This window comes from Triturus cristatus, chromosome 10 (assembly GCF_964204655.1).
Source record: "Triturus cristatus chromosome 10, aTriCri1.1, whole genome shotgun sequence".
NCBI classification, from domain to species: Eukaryota; Metazoa; Chordata; class Amphibia; order Caudata; family Salamandridae; genus Triturus; species Triturus cristatus.
In genome coordinates, this window is record NC_140593.1 from 840664929 (window position 1) to 840682258 (window position 17330).

At 51.7% G+C, this 17330-nt stretch overlaps 1 protein-coding gene across 1 annotated transcript in view; it reads right to left on the reverse strand.

The window, feature by feature from the left end:
* Positions 1-344: 344 nt before the first annotated feature.
* Positions 345-17330, reverse strand: part of LOC146790116 (uncharacterized) — a 61100-nt gene continuing 44114 nt past the window's right edge. Inside the window, exon 3 of the mRNA XM_085628474.1 lies at positions 345-3299. Within this exon, the coding sequence (XP_085484600.1) occupies positions 2833-3299 (467 nt within the window). The 3' untranslated portion in view covers positions 345-2832. The remainder of the gene's footprint in view (positions 3300-17330) is intronic.

Sequence of the window (17330 nt, forward strand, 5' to 3'; positions counted from 1 at the left end):
GCCTTCTACTTTGGTAGCATATCACAGTCTAAACCAGGATACCTTTTTCATACATCGGTTGTGCATGGTTGGTTGGGTTTGGTTGCGTATGGTTAGTAGAGATTTGTTCAGTGTCCAGTTTAGTACTTATTCACGTGTTGTGTGACCCGTGTCAAGCCTTTGGCATGTGTGGTATTTTATTCTGTAACATGATAAAAATAAACAGCTGCTCTTTTGGGATATTACAATTTCACAGAAAATATGTTTGTTGTCTGGTTCATAATGACAATATAATGATGTATTACTAAAAATAGATACAAAGCATACTTTATGTAAATTTATGTTTATTTCAAATATAAAAATGTATAAATAATACCAATTCACACATTAAGTAGTCAAGAGATGTACAGGTATTTTTTTATCAAAAGTGTTAGAAAGAGTGGAAAAGAACTGTGAGAAAAATCATCATCACTTGGCACCAGAAAAGTTTTAAACTTAAAATGTTTTTGGTGAGTTACAAAGAGTGATCAGACTGTAGCAGTTTTTCCTTACAATATTACTGTTGTGCAAGGACAATATGTTCTAGAAGCGCATGAAGTGGTCAGTGATCTTTTCGGCTCTACCCGGCCGCACATATATGGCATCTTGACCTGTTTCTAAATATCGCAGATAAAGAAGAAGGCAATCTGGCCACCGGATGAAGTCCATGTCATGATGCACTGAAAAGGCAATGTAGGGGAAATTTCCTCTCGGGACACAATTTGTTTGTAAGTTCCGGAGCATGCTGATGCAGGGCTTAGAAGTGCATCCAAAAAATACTCCTGGTCACCATTCTAACTGGTTTGGATGAAGGATCTTTGGGGGTTATTTAGGGTCTGGTGAATGTGGGATGTCCCGTCTCAGCCTTATTTAGATTGTATTCATAGGTATACAATCTATATAGGGGACAACAGTCAAGTTTTGGAGTATGTTCTATATTTGTCAAACTCTAAATAGCTCAGTCGTTCTAGGGCATAGCTTGGGTGCAAGCTTACATCTAGCATTCCACCCCGTGTTTCCGCAAGTGGATTCCTCCTGCTGAAAAGAAGTCAGTCTGGAGGGGGAGAAACGTGAGTCAGGTGGAAGAGGATTCTGTATACAAAATACACCTATAAATAATGTACATTTAGTCTAGCACCCGAAACGCTAAGTGCAAGTACTGGCTTTTTTCAGTGATATCCGTACTCTAATTTTAAGGGTCTCATTTCTGTGGTTGTCTCATAAATGGCACACACATGATTTTTATGTCATCTATTTATCCTTATGTGCTCTAAAGGAAGCATAAATCAGCTCACTTGAGGATACAGACCATGCTACTGCTACCTGGAAACTGCTGCATTTCTAGGGAAGACAGGAATTGTCACTCTACAAAGTGCTGCAGAGTGAAGCGGGGAAGCTGAGGTAGACAGGATTCCGGAAAAGAATGAGGCATAACCAGGTCGTCTCCAATGAAATATGGATACTAGATGTATTAAATTCCAGTGCATTTATTCTGGAATATAGTTAGTTTTTGGAGGTAAAGAAGGAAAAACTGTTCTAGAATAAAAACAAAAAGCTTGTAGCAAATAAGGTGTGAGGGGAGAGGAGTTGGCCTAACGGCTAGGGCGCTCGACCTCGGACCTGGGGAACTGGGTTCGAGTCTCGGTAATGACAGCTGAACATCCTGTGATTCTGGGCAAATCACTTAATCTCCTCGTGCCTAACAAAATATGAATGTGTGTCCTCATGTAACGTAACTGGTGCTATGTAAAGAAAGCGCTCTGATACCCGATTGGATTCGGGTCAAGTTCGCGCTATATAAAACTCTGCAAAAAAAAAAAAAAAAAGTGTGTCTCTATATGTGAGTGAATTGCACATTGTGGAAGTACAACAGAAACACATAAGAATGTCGCAAACATCACCATAAGGCCCAAACTTAAACGCTGAAGAAATGCCTGGTGTTCAGAAAATGCAGAAGCATATTTGTACTTGGGGATCTGTCCAATCAGAGTGTAAAGAGTGAATTGTATGTTATGAGCATGCAAGTAATGGAATGGAGCCTATGTGATGTCTTGGAGACCAGAGAGTCAATCAGAAGAACTGTTTACTACTTGTGGCCCTAGGCAGAACTAGCCCGCAAGAGTCAACTGAATGGAAGAAAAGTCGCTACTGGGAGAGTTGTGGCCACTCAGAGAAGGAAATGGTCTCCAGACACGATCAAGGTCACTTTTCGATTTGGGTCAATGGAGGGCCAATTTTTTTCAACAGGGTTGACTAAATTATGCTGTAAGAAAAAGCAAATGATGAGGCATAATGCAGTCCATTCAGTGGCATTCTCATTTGACTATTTTGTCTTTTTACCACACATTAATACTTAGCGCCTGAATACAGCAATTACCAAATGAAATGTGACCTATTAACCTTTATAAGGCGTCTGCCATCAGGTGGCACCTTGTGTTGCTCTTTATTTTAGTAAGTTTTGATCTATTTGAGCTAAAAACTGTTTTTGTATAAATCTTCAAATTATGCAGTAGATGATGGATCATGTTATGTGTCAAGTGTGGTAAATAGATAATAATGGAGAAACTGCAGCGGCCGTAGAAACTCATAATACAAATGACCATGCTTATGATCAGCTCGATGAAGGAGAGATGTCAAAGTCCAAGAGTCCACAGGTGTGTCATTTGATACTTCAGAACGAAAAGATATATTTTAATAGATAGTTGATGACCCAACATAAACAATACAGATATCAAATATGGTCAAGAGGAGATGGAGAGCCTCCACGGCACTCATAATCAGTTCAAAAGAAGAAATGCTAGGAGTCTGTTGCTTTTAATCACCATCCCCGCTGCTTTCAGGTAGGTCTGGTATCCAGGGCCCCTTGCCCTCAGTGGGTCTCCCCATCTCCTCTAGAGCGGACACCCTTTCATATAACTCCACCAGCAGGTCGGTGTGGCCATTTAGGATCTGCGTGATATTGGACACGCGATGCAGTATCCTTGCAGGACAAAGAGCATTGTTTGAAGGATGAAGTGGTGTGGCAGTGGCTGGCCTGCATGAGGCCGGATTGCCACGGCTTCTGTCCAAATCTCCATCCTTAAGCCCGTTGTCGCCTTTCACGCTGTTGACAGCAGTTCTGACAGGAGTGTGCGGGCCACCAGACTTAGCGATGTAAGGATCCTGCGGCCTGTTCACCTCCAGGTTTCCAACTTTGGAAACAAGTCCAGATACCGCTCCCTCAATTTGCGTGAATCTGGAGGACATGTCGCTCTTCATGCTGGACATTCCTGTAGCAACCTCTGGAAAAAAAGATTCAGAGTGACAGGTCAGATCAAAGACCAGAAGTGGAGGGAAACTAAGGAGGGAGAAATAAAGAAAAAAAGGGGCCACACAGAAGACATGGAAACTGGGGGAAAATATCAATACACAAAATAATGCTAATGATTGTATTATGAAAGCACCTCAAAATCCCACTGACACAGAGACAAACTGTCTCATTGGTTCCAAATGCCTAAAATCAAAACAAAGGAGCAGAGCTACGAGGCCAAACAAATGCCAATAACATAACACAAACTAGAATTGAAAACAAAGGAAGGCATAACTTCATGGCACACAGACGCCAGCACTGCACTACACAAACGGTCACACACATCATTCACTAACAAACCCCATACCTCCCTTCTGTAAAAAAAAAAAAATACCTAAAAAAAGAACCAGAAGAAAGTGTGAGGAATGAATAAAGAAGCTGTGTAGGTATCAAGGGAGATGGTTGGTCCAAGCTGCAACTCATTAACAACATAACTAGCACACCAAACCCTTAGAAAACCTAGTTTAGTTGATAAGAGGGCTCTGTGGTGTAAGCACTTGTAGCTGACCTCTGCCACGTAGCTCCACCGGACTGCGCCCGTGCTCTAGACCAGCTGCTGACCAGTTCGAGGCCCACCTCCACCCGCAGGCTACCACCTGCGCCTCATCCCTGGTGACCAGTGATAGGCCTTAGGTTTGCTTTCCCGCTTCCATACTTGCTCTTGCCCGTTTTTATTGTGCTTGTTTATGTGCCCTGCTCTTGTTTCTGTGCCCTCCTAGTTGCCTTGTATTTATTGTACTGTTGTCTTGCATTGCCCCGTTGTCCCCTGTGTCTGTTTGCCTTCTGTTTCCCTCGCTCTTGTTTCTATGCCCTCCTAGTTGCCTTGTATTATTGTACTGTTGTCTTGCATTGCCCCGTTGCCCCCTGTGCCCATTTGCCTTCTGTTTCCTTCGCCGGTCCCGCTTCCCGCCGCTGCGTCCTCTGCGACCCCGCCCCCCCGCTCCCATTTGTCTGCTCCACCCTACCAGCTGCTCCTCCCTCCCACCTCCCCTTCTTATGGCGGCCGCTGCGCAGTCGCGCAGCGGATGCGTGCAGCGCCGAAGGCGCACCTAAGGCAAGCCCGTCTGTGCCCGTCCGCGCCTGGATCGCGCCCAGTGCCAGAACCCCTGGCCCCCGCGAACACCAAGACGCCCAACTGCGCTACGATGCCAGCACACTCCACGCACTCAACCCCGGATGAAAACACACCTGCTACCGGGCCACCCCAAAGCGCACAAAAGGACCCTCCTCCTGCCGGAACTGCAGCTTCACCAGCATCCACCCCGCCACACCTCCACCCAGGAAAGAACCCAACTACCTTAGATGCATCCTCCTCAACACCCGCTCCGCCCGCCCGCAAACACGCAATTGAACTCTAGGTTCTCCTCGACTCAACCTCCCCTGACGTCGCCTTCCTGACGGAGACCTGGCTGAAACCCGCCTCAGCACCCGACATCGCCGTAGCCATCCCGGAAGGCTACAAGATCCCCTGCAGGGACCACACCAACGGAGTAGAAGGAGGAATCGCCATCGTCCACCGGAATACTCTCAGAGTCACGACCAACACCGACGACACCCTCAGCACCACCGAACACCTGCACTTCCAGATCCACACCGACCCCAACACCACCCTCAGAGGAACCCTTGTCTACAGACCCCCCGGACCCCGACCACAGTTCAGCGACTCCATCGCCAACTTCATCAGCACACACGCCCTCGCCTCCACGGACTACATCCTCCTCGGGGACCTGAACTTCCACCTCGAGAACAACAACAACACCAACTCCACTGCCCTGATCGACAACCTCTCCAACCTCGGACTCAGGCAGCTCGTGAAAACATCCACCCACGCCGCCGGCCACACGCTTGACCCCATCTTCTCTGCAAGCCCCCACGTCTCCTTCAACCACTCCACCGAACCCCACTGGACCAACCATCACTGCATCCATTTCACCTTCAGGAAGTCCACCACGCACCACCGCACCCAACAGATGCCACGTCGCAGCTGGGGCAAAGTCCCCGAAGACCAGCTAACCATCACCCTCGCCCAGCGCCCACCCGCCGACCCCACCGACTCCGCCGCCCGCAACCTCAGACAGTGGATCAACGACTGCGCCAACACCCTCGCCCCGCTCAAAACCATCCAACAGCCATACCAGCAAGAAAGCCACCTGGTTCACCGAAGACCTCCAGGCCTCCAAACGAACATGGCGAACTGGAGAAAAACTGGCTCTGTGAACGAACACCGGACAGCTACGCAGCCCACAAGAACGCCACCCGCAGACACCATCACCTCATCAGATCCGCCAAGAGGGCCTCATTCAAAGACCGCCTAGATAACAACGCACACAACAGCAAAGAGCTCTTCAACATCGTGAAGGAACTCTCCAACCCCAGATCCAACACCAACGACATCCCACCTTCACAAGATCTGTGCGACTCGCTGGCCACCTTCTTCCACCGCAAGATCACCGACATCCATGACAGCTTCAACGTCACGATGACCGCCCCGACAACCACTGAGACCTCCGCCCCCACGACCACCACCGCACTAACCGCCTGCTCTCCTGGACCTGCATCAACGACGAAGACACCAGCAAGATCATGAACACCATCCACTCCGGATCACCATTAGACCCATGCCCACACCACATCTTCAACAAAGCCAGGACAGCCATCGCACCCCATCTCCGGAAAGTAATCAACATCTCCTTCGAGACAGCAACCTTCGCGGAAAGCTGGAAGCACGCCGAGATCAACGCCTTACTCAAGAAGCCCAAGGTGGACCCCAAGGACCTCAAGAACTTCCGGCCCATCTCCCTGCTCCCGTTCCCGGCGAAGGTCATCAAGAAAACCGTCAACAAATGACTGACCCGCTACCTCGAGGAGAACAGCATCCTGGACCCGTCCCAGTCCGGATTCCATAGCAACCATAGCACCGAAACCGGCCTCATCGCCGTCACCGATGACATCAGGACCCTACTAGACAACGGAGAAACAGCAGCCCTCATCCTCCTGGACCTGTCAGCCGCCTTCGACATGGTCTGCCACCGCACGCTACGAACACGCCTACACGACGCCGGGATCCAAGAGAAGGCCCTGGACTGGACCACATCCTTCCACTCCGGCAGAACACAGAGCGTCCGTCTCCCCCCTTCTGCTCCAATGCCACCGAGATCATCTGCGGCGTACCCCAGGGCTCATCCCTCAGCCCAATGCTGTTCAACATCTACATGGCACCCCTCGCCCATATCGCCCGACAGCACGACCTCAACATTATCTCCTACGCCGATGACACCCAGCTGATCCTCTCCCTCACTAAAGACCCCCACACCGCCAAGACCAACCTCCACGAAGGAATGAAGGCCGTCGCCGAATGGATGAGGAACAGCCAACTGAAGCTGAACTCAGACAAGACGGAGGTCCTCATCCTCGGATCCACCCCTTCAGCCTGGGACGACTCCTGGTGGCCGACCACACTGGGAACAGCCCCGACACCCACCGACCATACACGCAAACTAGGGGTCAGCCTCGACTCCACCTTCTCCATGACTAAACAGGTCAGCGCCGTCTCCTCCTCCTGCTTCAACACCTACCGCATGCTCCGCAGGATCTAAAAGTGGATCCCCACCGAAACGAGAAGAACGGTCACACAGACCCTCGTCACCAGCAGGTTGGACTACGGAAACGCCCTCTACGCAGGAACCTCGGCCAAACTCCTGAGACGGCTTCAGCGCATCCAGAACGCCTCTGCACGACTGATCCTCGACATCCCCCACCACAGCCACATCACACCCCACCTGAGAGACCTGCACTGGCTCCCCGTCTACAAGAGGATAACCTTCAAGCTCCTCATCCACGCACACAAAGCTCTCCACAACACCGGACCAGCGTACCTCAACAGACGACTTAGCTTCTACACCCCCACCCGCCAGCTCCGCTCCGCCGGCCTCGCCGCAGTCCCCCGCATCCAAAGAACGACTGCCGGTGGCAGATCCTTCTCCCACCTCGCCGCCAAGACCTGGAACACCCTCCCCACCCACCTACAGCAGACCCAAGACCTGCTGGCCTTCAGAAGACTCCTCAAGACCTGGTTCTTCGAGCAGTAGCAGCGCTTTGAGACCCTCACGGGTAAGTAGTGCGCTTTACAAGAGACATGAGTGATTGATTGATTGATTGATTGCTGTAACCTGTGTGCCATGAGTTGGAATCCCAACATTACACATCTGTTTAAGATCAGGATATACTGAAAAGTTTCCGTTACAAAGTACATTAATCTAGGGGTTTGCGAAATTAAGCTTTAAGGAACATGGGCAAACTCTCCTATCACAAAGATAAGAGTTGTGCATCACTTGACACCATTCTCTAAAGTGTTGCAGAACACAGTGCTGAATGCAACTGCTTTCTTTTCTGTCACTCACAGCTACCCTTGTCTCTGATTGACAACCCGGAAACACAACAGCTGCTATTACTTCCCACTTTCTGCTACCAGAAGTCCTGCTTAAAGGCTTCTGGCATCCAAGAACGGGAAATGTGAGGCCTCTAGGTGCCTCCAGGGAACAGTAAGTGGGGGCTGCCAGGTCTGACTGGTACGCTTCCAGCCCTAAGCGGGAACATTTCTGCTGCTTCCCAAGGCGTCCATTTTGCCCCCTTTTCAAAAACTTCACAAACCTCGAAAAGTTAAAAAAAAATATTTGTCAAGCTTGCAAACAGCTTAGTGTTGCAACTTCGCACACACCACATTTCAAACTTCGCCCACTTTCCAAAATAAGTACTATTTTAACAACAATGCCTAATCCGAAATTGTAAATCCTACCTATATAATCCATATGTCTTTACAGTTGTTTCTCTTTGACACACAACAGTTCACAATGATTTACCCAACCACAGCTAACGACGCTTAAAGGCGAAAACAGAGGCCTGGTGATGTTTTACACCACACCATGGGGAAAAATGGCTGGAAAGCCCTCACTTGTAACTATCAATCAACTCCTGTCTCCCGGTAATCAGTCCTTTGCTTTGGTGATATCTGTCTATACTTCAGGGGCCTCAACGGTAACGGTTAGCCTGTGCATACCGCCAACCAGTGGTGCCACCTTCCCACCACACAACTCTCCTCTGATGCAAGCACACACACGTGCCACTTCCGTACACACACTAACAGAATTTGCACATAGAGGCACATATGCAGCTGGAGAATGAGGCCCACTGATACCCTTGTACACAATGACCAACACGGTCACAGATCCCCATGCATAGATTCCAAATGTACAGGCATCCATGCACAAAGACCCCAGACATGCACACAAACATGTATGCACACAAGCCATCAGATATGCCATAACCCATGTACCTAGACCAATAGATTTATAGATACCCATGCATACAAACTAAAGCATACAGACTCTCTCTCTCTCTCCCACGCACGCACGCACGCACACACACACACACTCTTTCTCTCTTTCCCTCTCTCTATCTCCCTCTCTGTCTCTCTCTCTCCCAGACAACATACATACACTAACGTAGCACTGAAAATGGCAAAGCTCGACAGACATCGTGACAGACCACTTAATCTTTAGACCCTAGGTGGAAGAGATCGACAGGGTTATTCTTTTTTTTTTTTTTTTTTTTTTTGAAAAACCTTTATTTTATATCAGTGACACAGCTATTCAGCCGACATCCCGGAGGTACGGCAGCTTTAGAGGTTCAACACATGCTTGCGTCCACATATCACTGACAGGAGAGCCAAAGGTTCTATTTTGCATAAACATAAAAACAACCCTAAACACAAGCAAGGCGAAAGGTACTGTAAACACCAAGAGAGGTTCCCATCAGGGGGGACGAGCCCCATCACGTCCAACAGGCACTGATCTATAGTAAGGGAAAGGAGGGAAAGGCAGAGACTCTAGAAACAATCACATATCAGCGGGAAAGTCAAAGCCGGAAAAGGACTAAGGGGAAAGTTGCTCCTCAGGCGGATCCGGGTCGGGGGGCAGGCATATGTCCCCTCTGTACTGGTTCCATGGCCCCCACACAGCATGCCATTTCCGAGGGCGCCCCCGAGCACAATACACTGTCTTCTCCCTAAACATGCTCCAGTCCATGTTTTCCATCCACGCTGTCAATGCGGGCGGCCTATTGGAGCCCCACAGCCGAGCGATATCGCGCTTGGCTACCATGTTCCCCAGGGTCACCCACTGAGTCTGTGCTGCGTTGTGGTCAGTAGGACTCCAGACATTCAGGAGACATCGCGCCTCAGGCTGCATAACAATTCCTGTCACCTCCCCCATCACCTCGTGGACTTGCCTCCAGAACTCCATAATCGCACCGCATTCCCAAATAATATGGAGGAAGGTACCCACCATACCACAGCCTCTCTTACATAGGCCCTCCTCAGAAAAACCCATGTGAACCAACCTGGGCCCCGTCACGTAGACCCTATGGAGTATTTTAAGCTGCACCAGCCGCAGGCGCACGGGGATAGCGACCTCTTTGGGAGAAGAAACTGAGTACTGCCAATCCTCATCATCTAGTTCAAGGCCGTCCCATATCCATTGGGCGCGCAACCCTAGGAGAAGATCCGCCCGAACATTGATAAGCTTCTTATAAATGAGCGAAATCGTGCTCTCTGGCATGTGACCATCCAGGATCCGATCCTCCAACGGAGAGGACTCGGGCACCTTCTCCCCCTCCACAAGGACTGACCGCAAGGCGTGGCACACTTGTGCATATCGGAAGAACTCCGTGCTCCCCAGCTCGTATTCCTTCTGCAGCTCCTCGAACGACTTTATCTTACCCTTAACTAAAAGGTCTCCAACCCTGGATATGCCGATCAAATCCCATTTCTCGAACCCTTTTGTGCGCCAAAGCTTCCCCAGAATCTCGGAGTCGAACAGAGGGGTGGCAAGGGTAAGCTTACCCCTCCAGCCCAGCGAGTCCGTCGCCACCTTCCACACATGGACGGCCACTCTGGTGGGCCCCGTGAGGGTGAGGTCCGACGATTTCGAATACAACGCTCTGTGGTAATTACCCCCACGAGGCAACCAGCGGTCCATGGCGAAGCCAGGGCTGAGCGCCGGACCATAGACACCATGGTTAATCGCGCTCAACTGGGTGGCCCAGTAATAACGTCGAATGTCTGGAAGCGCGATACCACCGTCGTACCACGGAAGCGTCAACTTAGCGACTGCGATACGCGGACGCCCGTCCCATAAGAGCGCGCGCTGGTGGCTTTCGATCTCACGGAAATAGCTGGCCGGGACCAGGTCAAGAGTATTCTGCAGGGCATAGAGGAAACGGGGAAGGGACATCATTTTAAACAGTGCGGCGCGGCCAAGGAGGGAGAGCGGCAATCGCCGCCAGCCCGCCACATCCCGCCGCAGGCGCACCAAGGGAGGGAGCAAGTTCTTCTCGTAACGCAAGATGGGGTCGGTGGAAATATAGATCCCCAAATACAAAAAGCCCTGCTGGGCTATCTGGATCGAACAGTTACGCGGAACAGGCGGGACATCCCCACACAGGACATACAAGTGTGACTTCCCCCAATTAATGACTAGGCCCGAGTTTCTACCGAAAGATGTCAAGACGTCACAAACCACTATCAGAGATTTCTTAGGCGAGGCAAGATATAACAGAATGTCGTCAGCGTAGAGTGAAATACGGTCTTCGTGGTCCGGCGACCAGCGAAGCCCACGTATATCCGGGTGCCACCGTATCCACGCCGCCAACGGCTCAAGAGCAAGGGCAAACAGCAACGGCGGCAGGGGGCAACCCTGCCGGGTGCCTCTCCCGAGCTCGAAAGGTGCCGACGCCCGCCCGTTCACCACGACGCTTGCAAGAGGCCCCTCATAGAGCAGCCTCACCCACCCCACGAATCCAGGCCCGAAGCCGAATTTGGCCAGCACCGCCCACAAGTATGCCCACTCTACCGTGTCAAAGGCCATCGTGGCGACGAGGGATGCCACAATAGCCGGCTCTCTTATCGTACCCGTCCTGGCAATCACTCCGTGGAGGCGTCTAAGGTTTAGTGCAGTGTTACGGTGCGGGATAAAGCCCGACTGATCCGGGTGGATCAAGTCGCCAAGTACCCGGACCAGGCGGTTCGCGAGAATCTTGGCAAGGATTTTCGGCTCGGCGTTGAGGAGCGAGATTGGCCGATAGGAGCCACACCTATCCCGGGGCTTTCCGTCTTTATGTATTACCACGATCGTCGCCAGCCGTTGATCGAGCGGAAGAAACCCGTTCCTCCGCGCCTCCACGAACATGGCGGTCAAGTGAGGAGCAAACTTATCCGGACAAAGCTTGTACAGCTCTACCGGCAGACCATTTGGGCCCGAAGCCTTGCCGGAGCGCAACGCACGGATAGCACCTGCCACTTCGTCTACAGTGATATCACCATCGAGATCCTCCCTATCAATGGCGGAAAGGCAGGGCAGAGCGATGTCACGCAGAAGATCACACGAGTCCTCAGTCGATCTATCCGAGACCGAGGCGTATACCGTACGAAAATAGTCTGAGAAACACCGGACTATACCGTCGGGATCAGTGACAACCTCTCCCCCATCCGTCAACAACTCCGGCACCACACGATTAACACGCTCCTTTTTGTCCAGCCATGCCAGCAATTTCCCGGCTTTATCACCAACATCATACAACCGCCCCTGCTGCTCCCTGTGAAGGGTCTTGGCGGCATTTGTCACCAGATCCCTATGCTCCAATTGCTTCAGGCTCAAATTGTGCAGCGTGGACGTCTCAACATCCCCTTCCAAGGCCAACTCTAAAGCCGCTATCTCGTCCTCCACTTGTATCACCTCGGCGTCTCTCCGCCGCTTGGCGGCCACTACCAGGGACAAGGCTTCTCCTCTCAGTACAGCCTTAGAAGCTTCCCATAAGGACACCGCGGAGTCAACTGAGCCCTGGTTTTCTCGAAAGTAGTGGTCAACTGTCTTCAGCAACGCGCTGCGCAGCTTGGGGTCCCGAAAGTACCAGGGGTTAACGGGAGCCACCCTGCCCCCCGCCACCCGGCCTATGTCCAGACGTGCCCACACCGGTGAATGATCTGATATGCCCCGTGCCATGTGCCTAACCTCAGTTACCAAAGAGGCGTGTGCCGCCAGAGTGAGCAGATAATCAATCCGGGAGAGACTCCCGTGGGCCCCGGAGTGGAAGGTGTATTGTCGCTGAGTGGGGTGCCGCAGCCTCCAACAATCTACCAGGCCAAAAGTATCAATAAAGTCGGGAAGCCACTTCTGAGCCCCCCCGGTGTCTCTGGGCGGGTACCTATCTAGCATTCCAGAACCGCCCGCATTGAAGTCCCCTCCCACCACTAGCATCCCTTCGGGGAGTTCCAACAAGGCCTTGCCCAGATCAGCAAACGTGGAGGCCTGCAAGGCAGGAGGGACATAAACAGAAACCAAAACCAACGTTCTGCCCTCCCACCTCCCCGACACGGCCACAAAGCGCCCCCTATCATCAGCAATGGTGGAGTCAACCTCAAATGGTAGGGAAGCTCTGACAAGTATGCCCGCACCCCTGGATCCCGAGGAAAACCCCGAGTGAGCAATGAATTTGTAGCCCTTTCTGTTAAGTGCATAACACATATTCCCTATAAGGTGGGTCTCCTGCAAGAGGACCACATCTGGCAAGGTCCGTTTCAAAAATTGCAGGACTATCCCCCGTTTTATACGGTCCCCTAAGCCATTAACATTCCAGCTGAGTACGTTTAAGCCCCTATCCCCCATCCCTGAACACAAAGAGACCTACCCCCCCCCCCAGAGAACCACAATCGGACAATTCTGACAGTCATTGCTACGCCTTGCAAGAAAAAACAACAACCCCAAACAACAACCCCAACATCCTGAACCCCCCCCCCCCACCCTGCACCCCTGCGTCAGCTTACAATGCCCCCCCAACTTGCAGTGTGCCTGTCGCCCTACCAAAAACAAATCTACAAAAAGCACCCCAAGGGAGGAAAGAGCCCCTATCTTCCCCCCGCCGCCCTCCCATTACTGCAATAAGGTGCGAGTCACTGTCCAGGGCTGAATCGAAGCAGGCCAGCACCGAAGGTATCACTTCTGTCCATCCCGGTCGCCTTCCATCCCATCCACGCTGTCCCGGCCGGGCTGTCGCCGAGGGAGTGCATCCAGCCAGTCCCCTGCCATGTCCGGCGATTCGAAGAAGAAAGTCCGATCCTCATATACCACACGCAGCTTAGCGGGGAAAAGCATGGCATACTTCAGGTCCATATCCCTAAGCCGCCGCTTCACCCCCAGGAAACTTTGCCTCTGTTTCTGCACCATCTGGGTGAAATCAGGGTAAAAGCTCACAGAGGCATTTTGAAAAGGCACCGGGCCTGTCACCCTCGATGCTTGCAGGATAGCGTCCCGATCGCGAAAGTGGAAGATCCGGGCGACAATCGGCCGCGGGGGGGCTCCCACCTTAGGCCGTCCGCCAGGCACTCGGTGAGCCCGCTCCACCGCGAAAAACTTGCCGAGGCCCTTTGGCGCAAGATGATTCACCACCAGGTCCTCGACGAGGAGGTCCACGGAGAGCTCCTCCGAAGTTTCCGGGACCCCAATAATGCGCACATTATTGCGCCGGGCCCGACCTTCAAAGTCCTCAAGCCGGCGAGTGGAGAGGTCATTCGCGGTTCGTAGCTTGCGGACCTCAGCCTGGAGTTCCGAGACATCGTCAGCGAGGCCAGTAGTCTTGAGGTCCAGGGACTTGACCCGTTCATTGGTTTTTCCCAGGTCCGCGCGAATCAAGTTGACATCGACCAAAATCATGTCCACCTTGTGCGCCAGGGTCTCGAACTGTCGCCCAATCGAAGATTGCATCCCATCTATCGCCCCCTTGATATCCTGCAATGATAACTCCGAGGCTGGGGATGAATCGGCCTTCTGTGCTTCCAGCGACTGTCCCGATCCACCAGGCGACTCCTTCTGCTGGGCATAGCGATCCATATTGTTGGATTGGATATAACCTCCCCGCCTGGTAGTCTTAGACTTCGACCTGTCTGCCTCCGATTTGGTCGACATCTCGGACAGCAGGACAGTCAGTCGCAAGAGGACGTCCCTCACTCAGGTAGAGGAGACAGGTACGACTAGGTCTTCAACAGCCAGTCAGGACCAGGTGGAGGTCTTCCAGACAACAGAGGATCTGTGTGACGCACTCCCAACCCGGAGCAAACAAAGGGCGAGAAAGTGAAAGTGAAAGTGCCACGGCATCCGTCCGTCAGTTCACACCTCCCAAGGCCGCTGTTGTTCAATTAGTGGCCGGGCATCCTGCCAACGCAAGCCCATGGCATCCTTCGGAGGTAGGCCGCAATCTTCCGCCGTGCACAACTTCGGTCCCCGGTGGGCGATCTTGGCCCGGACAACGTCAATCGCCCCAGCTGTGACTCATCTGCAGGATTCCGTGCATGAAAATCAGGATTTAGGACAGGATGAGTGCCGGAGGGCGCGATGGTAGCGGGAGCTCAAGGCTCACGCGGCCATCTTGGTCAAGCGCTAAGCTCCTCCCCGACAGGGTTATTCTTGAAGAAATCTCTTTACTTAGTGGGAGAATACTTCACTCTTCCTACCAAATATTTGCCCCTTTGGTAAGAGCTCTTAACGGTCATTTAAGAGTGGACTCTACAAGCCAGGTGCCCATCTATGTTGGAGTCCACAGAATCAGGTTAAAAGATCACTAAACCCCAAAGGTGATGCCAAGCCAAACTAACAGTGGGATGCATGCCACAAAATGCGTTTAACACAATATAAAATAAATCCAACACGTCATCATTAACTAACACCTCCCTTGCTTTGCAGACATGTCTTGCCTCTTATTGCACTTTACTTTTTATTGGTCAAGGCTTAATAAATTCCTTGACTAAACCCATTCCCATGGACTCTACCTCTGTCCACTAGTCTATGATCTCTGTTTTGAAATTACTTTCCTGCAGGCGTGTCCTAACCCACCTCACAATATGAGGACTTCTGCGATGAAAGCCTTGTGTTTTTTAAACTTTAAAGGGTTGCACTCTATCCTTGTATTTGAGCGAGATTTCAAAATAAGAAATTAAACTGAATGAATAAACGTAGTTTACTCAGAAAGGGCCTCTTGGCCTTGGTGCTTGATTATTTGCCTTCAGTCAATAATTCAATTGAGTTACTTCGCTTCGTTAAGATAAAATGATGAAAAATTATCAATCACTTCTTTGTCCTCTCTTACGTCTGCATTGCTGCCAGACTATAATTTCTGGCGTCAGTAGTGGCAGTCCACTCTAAATTAACTTGAACGCCTGCCAAGTGGTACTTGTTGCCATTTCCACACAAACGTCCACATTTTTAAGTCGAGATTAAACACAGCTCCTAGAGGTCTCAAACACTCAGTGCTGTCTGATTGGTTTTTAGTATCATAGCTGCACCACCAACATCTATTGAAAAAGTATTAAGAAAGCCAGGGGGCGTAGCTATCCGACAACCAAGATGGTCGCTCTGGGGGTAGAGATCCGGTGGGCCACCGGCTAATTCCTCACTAATATCCGTTCAATAGATCCGATTGCCCACACTCTCCCAGGACGAAGAAGCACCTCGAGCCGCATATTAATCTGAGCCGTCTCCATATCGATTTGGACGCCGATTGCCGACACCAGGGCCATTTGAAGTTGGCGGTGGCGGGGTGAGGGTGGACCCGGCCGTGACGACGCCCAGCCTATGCTAGCGCCAGTGACCGGGCTGAAGGCCGTTGATCCTGGAAGGCGACCGCGGCCATCGGATCCCATTACCGAGGGCCATAGCTGATAGACCGCATTTGCCAGACCCAGCAATCGGTGCAGAATGCTCCGGACTGCTGGTGAGTGGTGAGAGCCAGAGGCTCCGTGTTCATTGCGCCCGGGCCGACCTTGACGTGTTGAACACTGCACCATCCATTGCCGGAGGCCCAGGTGCAGACTGGACAGAGGCCCCAATAGCCGTGCACCCCCCTAATCCTGGACAATAGTGCTGAGGTCTGTGGGCGCTAAGAGGCCATCTCTCTCATTTCTGCTCCTCCCCTCCGCTTGAAGGTTTGGCCCCACTGGGAGTTGGGGGCCCTGATTGCTGGCGACAGAAGGAGACATACCCCTGGCCTCTCTCGCACTCTGTACTTGAGGTGACATTATCCCCAGACGGAGGATCTGGGTGGCGCCTGCCTAGACCTTGGCAGCTTCTGTTTTGGGCCGCACACGATCTCTCGCCGTAAAGATACGGGCCCAGTGGTATACCCACATCCCGCCCGCTGCCGTGTTTGCGCAGCCCCCGACGCCCCGAGCTCTAACATTTCCTGATCTGGGAGGAGGTACAGGACACAATGGCCACACAGAGGGGTCCCAAACCGTCCACTATCCACAAACTGGCTAAATTTGCCAACTCCAAATTGAACGAAGCCGAAGGGAAACAGCCGGAGGAAGAATCGAGGTGGCAATCAGCTGATGAGGGCCTGACACTGGCGGACATAATGGAAGCGGTACAGGGAGTCCGTACAGCGCTGGAACTCAAAATTGACACAGTCTCCATTGATGTCAATCTGATCCGCAGTGATCTGCGGAATATGGGGGACCGAGTCAAGGCAAACAAAGGTTCTATCGCCACGCTTACGACCTCCACGAGTCGGTGGTCAAGCTATTGCAGACCCAGACGACGGACCTGGAAGCCCGACTGGATGACTACAAAGGGTGTGCGAGAAGAAACAACGTGCGTATTTTGGGAGTTCCCGAACGGGCGGAGGGGCCTGCTACCGATCTGTTTGTGGAGGACTCAATTAAAAATCACTTGCAACCACGGTTCCTCTCCAAGTACTTCTCCTTCGAACGTGCACACAGAGTACCTGGAGGCCCTCCGAAGCCGGGCGCTCCCCCTCGCCCCATCCTGGCGCGAATCTTCCATTTTCGTGACCGTGATGTTATCCTCCAGGCCATAAGGAATGGACCACCCCTGAAATTCGAGAACTCCAGTATAACTTT